At 54.4% G+C, this 9,458-nt stretch overlaps 1 protein-coding gene across 1 annotated transcript; it reads left to right on the forward strand.

Moving 5' to 3' along the window:
• The first annotated feature begins 45 nt into the window (after nucleotides 1–45).
• On the forward strand, nucleotides 46–9,120 carry LOC101520081 (chymosin-like). The gene is made up of 9 exons (XM_004581942.2): nucleotides 46–113; nucleotides 1,626–1,776; nucleotides 2,417–2,534; nucleotides 2,732–2,850; nucleotides 5,883–6,085; nucleotides 7,242–7,355; nucleotides 7,887–8,031; nucleotides 8,340–8,438; nucleotides 8,922–9,120. Exons 1-9 carry the CDS (start codon nucleotides 52–54, stop codon nucleotides 9,057–9,059), a joined length of 1,149 nt encoding a protein of 382 aa, XP_004581999.1. The 5' UTR covers nucleotides 46–51; the 3' UTR covers nucleotides 9,060–9,120.
• Nucleotides 9,121–9,458: the final 338 nt, after the last annotated feature.

The raw sequence follows: 9,458 nt of genomic DNA on the forward strand, positions 1-9,458 counted from the left end.
AGGCTGCAGGGATGGATGCCAGGGACAGCAGTGACCAGCCCGTGATCCAGGATGAGGTGCCTTGTGGTGCTTCTTGCAGTCCTTGCTCTCTCCCAGGGTGAGGAGATCACCAGGTGAGTGTCAAAGTCCAGTGGAGATCCCATCCCCGGTGTTCCTGCCATTGGGCCCCTGGGGAGTCTTGGGGAGGAATGGCTGCCACTTCCTGGACTAATCCTCCCTTGTCACTCTTGCCTTGGCATGTGGGTACCTCTGCCTGTGTATGCTGTGGTGAGACAGAGCAGATGGGCAGCCCTGGGGAAGAGTAGGGCATGCACGCTAGGGTTGTCTGGTTCTGATCCTCGCTTGGCTCCTTCACCAATGTCACTTTCCTCATCTGTTGTAAAATTAGGATAATAGTTATGTCCACCTCATGGAGATGTTAAGAGGTGCATGTGAGAGTTTGTATTTGCAAACCTGCTTGAGACAGTGCCTGGCACCCTGGAACCACATAAGCATCTGTGAGAATGAAGTTCTCTGTTGTTTCAAGCCCTTTGTGGGTGATGGTGGTTGTGTCTCTAAAAATAATAGCTGATATTTGTCAAGCTGCTTGCTACAAGGTGCCAGGCAATTAGCTGGATCTGTACCTAAGCTGTCACTAATCTCAGGTGTTAGGGAAGCAGTATTTGCATTTCACAGATGAAGAAATTGCTGCTGTTGGTGGGAATGGTAGTGGTGGTGGTATCTCTTTACTGTCCAGAGCAACATGGCTGGAATGAAGGAGCTGGAATTTGGCCCATGGGCTCACAGTTTTAGAATGACATCATACTACCTCCAGTGTTCATCTCTAAGTCTGTCTATACATCCAGTGCAGGGAAGCCTGGGTCCCTCCTCATGGAGGCTGGATCCCTGAGGGGGTCTGAATGACCTCACCCAGTCAGCGCTCTTCACGATGATCCTAAAAATGAGTTCCTGTGGGTACTAGGCATACCAGTGGCCCTAGCATGGGCATTGGGGACAGACCTGGGCCTGAGAATTCTATGGTGCTTGCTGCCTCTGTAGCAGGACTACTCGGTTCCTTCTCTGTCTCCTCCCCGTGACTCACCACCTCTGTCCAACACCTCAGCACCACCAGGTAGTCCCTAGGGAGCCGGCTGAGCTGGGAAGTACTTTGAAGAACTTCCACCCACCGTAGGGCAAAAGCTGCTCAAGGAATGGGGAGAATGGGTTTTTCCAGGGCAGGAGGCTTGGCGTAGTGTGTACTGGGTCCTCTTTAGGCCATGTGGTCCCAAGATGGGGGTAACCCAACCTCTGCACTTGTGTGTGCCCGTGTAGTATGGGACACAGCAAACATTTGGGTGGCAGGTGTGTGGCATTTTTCCAGCTGTGAGCCTTAAAACCCACCAGCTGCAAGGAAATTGCCGGTATAGGAGGACGTTGAGTGAAGTAAGGACAGGTGTCTATCTGTGGACAGGTGGGAGATATGTTTCTCACTTTGGGTGATTGATAGAAGACAACTTGAGTGCTATTGGCCTAGAGCACCATCGATTACCACCAGAAGACTGTACTGGGTACAGTGGCAGCAGCGCTGGGGAGTGACCTCAACGTAGATACCCACCTTCATACGAACTTGCTTCCCATCTCTGCAGGATCCCCCTGCACAAGGGGAAGTCTCTGAGGAAGGCCCTGAAGGAACGTGGCCTTCTGGATGACTTCCTGAAGAAGCACCATGATGCGCTGAGCAAGAATCGCTTCGATGCTGGCAAGGTGGCTAACGAGGCCATGACCAACTACCTGGATGTGAGTGGTGCTCTGGGTTCCTGGGCCCAGGCTTTCCCCCTTTCCTGTCCTCGGCAAGCGCCGCTGACAGCCGGCTGACCCTGCAAAGGCCATGTCAACTGCCTCCAAGGCTCCCACTGCCAGGCCCACCTCGGCTGAGGACAGCTGGTGCCCATGCTGCAGCTGCCCAGGACGCTGCTGCCACCTTCCTCTTTGTTCTTTGCCACCAGGTCCGAGGCAGGAAGGCCCCTTGTACCCTCCCCCTTTCTGGGGCTCCTCTGGCCCTCAACTGTCACTTGTGGCAGGAAACCAACAACCTCTCCCGCTTTCCTGCTTGCATTTCCTTATCTAGGTCATAGCTCCGACAAAGGGTGGGGGAGTAGACAGGGAGAAGGAGGGGACAGCAATAGTTTCAGAGATGCCTCTCCCACCTCCCTGCCGCCCCCCTGCTGACATGTCCATATTCCTGCTGCTCCAGGCAGAGGAGGCCAAGAGAAGGCCCCAGGGTGAAGGACCCTGTCAGGTGTCCTCCCAGATGTCTGCACAGGAAGCCCAGGACCTGATGAACCTGTGCTCACTCCATGCCTAGCACCAACATTCCTGATACCATCTCTCTCTCTCTCGCTGGCCATTGGCCTGACCCTTAGCTGTCTGTTTTTAGCTTCAGTACTTTGGGAAGATCCAGATCGGGACCCCACCCCAGGAGTTCACCGTGCTGTTCGATACGGGCTCCTCAGACCTCTGGGTGCCCTCCATCTACTGCAAGAGTGAAGCCTGCAGTAAGTGCTCCGGCTGTGCCCAGCCCCGCCCCCACCTTGGTACTCTACCCTCTACCGCGTAGTGCTCAGGACAGCTGCCAGATGAGTTTGGATCAAGCACTCTGTAGGCCTTGGGACAAGTTCTGTTCCTGCTACTGCCACCACTGGGTGGCCAGAGGCGATGGCAGGGCCCCATGAACCCTGGACCTGTGTTTCAGAAACCCACAAACGCTTTGACCCAGCCAAGTCTTCCACCTTCAAGGACATGGACAAGCACCTGTCCATCCAGTATGGCACGGGCAGCATGGAAGGTTTCCTGGGCTACGACACTGTCACCGTAAGTGGAGATACCAACTGGTCAGGGGACACCTTCCTTTCCTACCTCTGACCAGCGCAGAGCAGCCAACTGTTCCCCTCCTCTCCTTGCTCTGAGTCCTCCAAGCCTCCAGAGGTCCTGCTTTTCATTGCCCCCATCCTTGTGTGTGTGTCCTTTGCCACTGTCCCTTCAGGATACTGAACTTGGGCCAGCTCTGAGCACTTTAGTGTCTTAGGTAATCATCTTTAATTTAAATATATATATATATATATATATATATGCATATTATTTATTTGAAAGGTAGAGTTAGAGACAGAGAGAGATTTTCCATTCCATCCGTTGGCTCCCTCTACAAATGGCTGCAACTGCCAGATCCTGAGCTGGATCAGGCAGTATGGAGCCAACAGATTCATCTGGGTCTGCCACATGGGTCCCAGGCCTCAAGCTCTTGGGCTATCCTCTGTTGCTTTCCCAGGCCATTAACAGGGAGCTGGATTGGAAGTGGAGCAGCTGGGGCTGGAACTGACACCCATATGTGATGCCTGTGTCACAGGTGATGGCTTTACCAGCTATGTTGTCATGCCATACATACCTTGGGATCTATCTTGCTTCTGGCTGGAGTCCTTTTTGCTTTGTGCTTTCTCCTAGCAGGCTCATTCCCTGCCCAGACATTCCCCTTTCCCTACACCATCCACAGCCTTTTGCTTTCTCTGTTATATCGGGTGCAGGGGACAAGCCTGCTGCCTCAGTGGAGAGCTGGCCATGTGTCTGTCAGCCTCTGCCATGGTGAGCCCAGAGCCATCTACTCTAGTCCCTTGGCTCAGACCCTGTCTGCCTTCTCAAGCAGGGCAGGCAGAGAGGTATAGAGTGGACATGAAGAGAATGCCCTGGCCTGGTTCAAGCTCTGGGCCAGTGTTGGCTGGGACCACAGCAGACACGTAATCAGGGGGTGAGTCCCCAGCTACCTGGCTATAGTAGGAAGGTCTCGGGATCAAAGCGAGGATGAGGAAGTCCAGGAAGCTTAGCCTGTAACCCAACACAAGTGAGGGTGGGGGAGTCAGGATTGGGAGCAGTAGCTGTGGGCACAAGGGGCTCTGACCATAGGTGGGCGAGGGGCTGCAGCTGAGGTCTCCTCCACTTGGATCTCCCAACCACCCACCCAGTTGTGCCCAGAGTGGGAAATTACCCCTGCCAGACCCCATAGTCATCATCTTGCCTCCAGGGCTGAGGAAGCTGGCTTCTTTTGATAGAGCTGTGTGACTGTGGGCAAATGTCATATCCTGATCCAGCAAATGACAGACAGTGGCCACCTCGGGGGGGCTGTGGTGGTGAGGGTGGGGGGCACTAACCACTAAGGACTCATCTGCCGTCATACTTCCCGTGGCCCGGCCATACTCCTGGGGCCGCTTCCATTCTGTCTATGCCCCTTCCTCTCTTCCCTGCCCTTCCATAGCCCAGTTAAGTGGCCAGCATGGATCTGCTTTAAATCTGTCTTGTGTCATGCCTTGCATTTGTTCAGAGTCTTGTCCTCCTCATATGGGCATAAATGAGGAGTCCTCACCATGGCTGTGCCCCACTGCCCCCTGCCCTCCTCGATCCCTGACTCCTTGCCTTGCTTGATGTTCACTCTGCCTCCTTGCCAACCCTGTGACCACAGGACCACTTGTCGCACTCGCCCCCACACCATCCTTAGTCTCCAGCAGCCCCTCCTTCCTTTCCTGCTGTTGGGGTCCCCATGACTATTACTGCAGCCTTTGCTCAGCTCTATGTAAAACAGCCCACTGCCCACAGCCATGCTGTCCTCAGAGGGCTGCCTACAAACTGACCAGAGTGTGTTGTCACCTCCTGCATGGGAATGAATGTTCCCCTTTCTACTGTCCATTTACCACATCCTTGGGGCCCACATACAAGAAAGAATAAATCCATTTATTCCTGAATGGTCAGCCATCATTATTCATCCATTCATTCCAGAAGCTTCATCACAGGAACTGAGGTACAGTAAAGGACAAAAGGAACCAAGGACCTGCCCCATCCTGGAGCTGACAGTCCAGTGGGGCACAAAAGGTGTCAGGCAGAGTCTGTGGCCCACAGAGGACACAGCAAGAGAGTGTGACGGAGGGTTCTGGAGGACAGGGGACACGGTGGCCTGCCACAGGCTGGGGCCTGCCTGAATGAGGTGGTTCCAGAAGCCAAGTGTGGGAAGCAGAGGGGTGAGCAGGCAGATGGTAGAGCAAGAACAGATAGCCTGGGGCAGGTGGGGCCTGTGGGGAAGAGAAAGACTAGCAAGGGCCAGAAGTGTGAGCGAAGGGGCAAGAAGAGTGGGGCAAGATGTGTGAGTAGGACCAGACTGCTAGGGACCCTGGGACAAGGGTTGCACTCTGAGCTCCCCTGCAGGTGGGGAAGGGGTGGATGGGTGCTATAATGATGGCATAACTTGGGGGTCCACTTAAAAACCTCTTTGATGGCTCCATGTGGAGGATGTTATTGGGGGCCAGACTAGGGGCAGGAAACCTGGTGCAGCTAGCTGTGGGGTGGCAGAGGGATATGGGGGACTACTTCCAGCCCTTGTCTCCCACCCAGCCCAAATTTCCAGCAGTGCAATCATGCTCCATGCTGTGTAGCTTGGAGGGGAACTTGTCCCTGCCCTGTGTCTTGCGGGTGCCTTATGTGAACATTGCTTTCCTGCACGTGTTGCCGCCTCCATGGCTCCTCCCAAGACACACCCAGACACTGTAGCTGATGTGCAAGGCATCTCTCATGTAACCTTTTTCTGGGCTTGTCCTCAGCTTTTGCTTTCATCACTGTGTCCTTTCTTCCCTTCCTCCCCTGCCACATCCAATCTGCTCCTCCCACCCACAGTACAGGGTCCTGGGTTAGGAGGAGTTTTGCTCTTTAGCTCAAACACCTGTGCTGCCTGTACAAGAGTGTGAACCAGCGAGTCAGGGAAAGCCAGTGAGGTCAAATTATGATGCCAACTCCCAACCAGGACCCAGCTGCCCCTGCCCCTGGGCTGCCCATGGTTCACCCTGTGGGTGTCAACGGGACTCTTTCAGGTCTCTGGCATCGTGGACACCCACCAGACTGTGGGTCTGAGCACCAAGGAGCCTGGCGATGCCTTCACCTACTCGGAGTTCGATGGGATCATGGGCATGGGCTATCCCAGCATCACCGCTTCCCCTTACTCGGTGCCTGTGTTTGACAACCTGATGGACAAGCACCTGGTGGCCCAGGACCTGTTTTCGGTTTATCTGAGCAGGTAAGAACTGAATGCACCCAGAGCTGGGCTGTGACAATTGCCAGCCGCGGAGTAACCCTGCTCGAGGACACACAACTCAGGGCTGCCCCAGCATCCAAGCAAATCTCTGCTTTGTTGCAAATGAGCCAGCAAATGACAGTGACAGTGGCCACCTCAGGGGGCTGTGGTGGTGAGGGGCACAGACTCTTAGAGATGATGCCAAAGGAGTCAAATATTCTCTAGACAGGGAGCAAAGTGAGATCTCTAGGGAACTGGTGACTGAGCCAGGCCTGGGGCCCAGGGCTCCTGCTCTCAGTTCAGAGTTCCCTATACTCCTACCTGCTTCCTGCAATTATGTGGGTCACCTTGGACAGAGAGGCAGGTAGTAATATGGGGAGAAGGGGACCACCTCCTACAGGCTGAGGCCAGAGTGCCCCAGCCAAAAGGTATATGGGTGCATTGTACTCATCCATCTATCCTCCCATTCCTTCATTCAGTAGATTATTCCTGGTCCCAGGTGCATGGGCCAGCCCAGAGATGGGGCTGTATCCGCAAGCAGTGGTGTGATAAGGGAATGGACATTTCAGTAGGGAAACAGACCCAAGTGCACCTGCAACTCTAATCCAACAGCTATAGGAAGGGGTGCAGCAGGGGGACTGGGAAGCCCCTTCTGACTGCAGCAGGCACCACATACTGTGGTAGGGGAGAGGGGCAAAACAGGCTTCCCTAGGAGAAAACTGGGAAGTACTGCAAGGATCATATGTGCCAGGGCCCGCAGGTGGGAAAGGCATGGTGGGTTCTAGGAGCTGAGAGCAGCTGTGTGGAGAGAGATCAGGGGGAGTCTCCTGGCCAATCCTGAGGCATAACCAGGAGGAACAGAAGAGGTGGGACTCAGGTGGTAGTGGTGTTGGGGGTACAGTTTTGATGTAAAGTGTGGGGCCTTGTTGAAGACACCCTCTTCCAGAGTGGGTGGGTGAGCAGTTAGGCATGGGGATACAGCTAACAGTACCCAAAGGTGACTGAGCAGAGCCTGGCAGCTCTGTGAGCTCCCCTAGGCTTGGTCTCTGGAGTCCAGATGCTGCCTGGGACCATGGTGGTGGGGGGCAGGCCATGGGGTGTGGCTAGAGTTTGTCCCCTGAGCTGCGAGTCACTGTGTGTCACTGTGCCTTGTTTTCAGGACTGAAGAGGGTAGCATGCTCACGCTGGGTGGCATCGATTCCAAGTATTACGAAGGTGATCTGCACTGGGTGCCTGTGACCCAAGAGGGATACTGGCAGTTCACCCTGGACAGGTGGGCAAGAGGTGTCCTGTGTAGACCCCCTGGCCAGAGGCCAACTTCAGGGGTGGGGACATGGGGTCTGAGACCATGTATCAGAAGTAGGTGACTTTTGTCAGATCGGCTCCACTTGGTGGTGCACAGTGTAAAGCGATAATTTGACAGTCCCATTGCTACTCATGCTCTATGACACAGGTGCCATTGTTAGCCCCATTTTCTAATTTACTGACATTGAATGGGACATTCATGAGCATCCTTTGAGGAAGCTGAGAAGTGAGCTGCTTGCATACACATTTTGTAGAAGGAAGGCCAAGGAGGACACCAAGGACTAACTTGCCTGGGACTTGCAAGTAGATGGCAGCAAGAAAACCTGATATTCAGCACTTAGGCAGCTTGAATGCACATGTACTTGATGTATTATTGATGTTTCTGTCCCATGGAGGTGGATGTCCTCGGTGGTGCTGGCAGAAGTGGGTGGAAGAAGAGCTGGGGATGGAGCACGGGGTGTTGGATGTACCTCAAGGCCCTGCTGTTGGCCCTTTGCAGGGTCACTGTGGACGGCGAGGTGGTGGCCTGCAAAGATGGCTGCCAGGCCATCCTGGACACTGGCACGTCCTTGCTGGTTGGGCCCGACAGTGACATCCGACATATCCAGCGAGCTATTGGGGCCACCGATGAAGGAGATGGCGAGGTACTGCCAGGGCCCTCAGCCACACCTCTCAAGAGCACCCTGGAAGTGGGGGTACCTTTTCACCTGGAAGAGATGGGAAGGGGACATTGCGAGGGACTTTTCCAATGACCCTGGGCCTTGTCGTTTCCACAATTTATACAGGGGCTGCTGCTGCCCAGCCAGCCTTGTGATCTCCTGGGAGGGCTGCCCCTTCTCTGTCCCCATCACCTTGGCTGAACTTTCCTTTTCCTCTCCAATAGTGCAGTGCTGCCCATCACTCTGCGACCTCTGAGGCCCTCAACCCTGTCCCTTCTTGCTTGCTTTTTTAGTATGTCCTCAACTGCAAGAAGCTGAGCAGCAAGCCCACAGTGGTCTTTGAGCTCAATGGCAAAAAGTTCCCGTTGTCACCCTCTGCCTACACCACCAAGGTATGGGGTTGGGAGAATCTGGGGAGGAGGCCCTGGGCGCTGTCCCCCTACCTCCCAGGTGGCAAGTCAGTGAGGTTGGAGATAAGAAGTGACACAGCTGCACAAGCACCCCAGCCCTGGGACCAGAACCCGGTCTAGGACTTTCTTAGCTGGCTTGGGTCCTCAGCACCCAGATGGCGAGGCAGGCAGCCTGCCCTGGATGGGAGGACAGAGGAATGGGCAGGACAAGGAGAAGCAGTGGAGCCCAGTGCAGCGACTGGGACTCAAATCTGCACAACTCTGCCGGGTCATCTGGGATGAAGTCCCTGTATGTCTTGAACCTCTGTGACTTGCTGTGTTGAGTGAGGTCAATGTAATACTTGTTGGCTCACCAAGGATCTTTCAAGGACAAGAGGAAATCACAAGGGAGACCTGCCTGTGGGATGAGGTGGGAAGGTTCCCCTTGGCAGGAGGACCTTGACCTAGCTTCTTTGTCTTTCCCAGGATGATGATGTCTGCTCCAGTGGCTTCGAGGGTGAGCTTGGTTCCCAGCTGTGGATCCTGGGAGATGTCTTCATCCGGGAGTACTACAGTGTCTTCGACAGGGCCAACAACCGCCTGGGTCTGGCCAAGGCTGTCTGATGGTGCTGCTGTGAAACATGCTGTTCCCAAACACATGCACATGGGTACGGGCGAGTGGCCTTAATAAATACATTCTGCAAGGCCAGCCTGCTCTTGTGCTCCTTGGGGCTGTTGAAGCCCTATGATTCTTGGATAAGGCTGTGGGCAGTGGGGAGGAGAGTGACAAAATTGTTGACTGGGATTCACACAGTGGAAGATGGAGAATGCTCCATCAGAGTTCTAGAATATTCTAGGTCTTTCTGGCAAAAGGCTAGAAAGGGAGCCCTTTGCAAGACAAAGCTTACTTGTACCTGGGTCTGAGACACCAGGCCTTGGTGCTGTGGGGATGCATGGAGAAGATTGGTCTGTAGAAAGAAAGTTATTCAACTTACCTCACTGGTGTTGGAAGAAATGTTCCCT

This window comes from Ochotona princeps, chromosome 2, assembly GCF_030435755.1.
Source record: "Ochotona princeps isolate mOchPri1 chromosome 2, mOchPri1.hap1, whole genome shotgun sequence".
NCBI lineage: Eukaryota > Metazoa > Chordata > Mammalia > Lagomorpha > Ochotonidae > Ochotona > Ochotona princeps.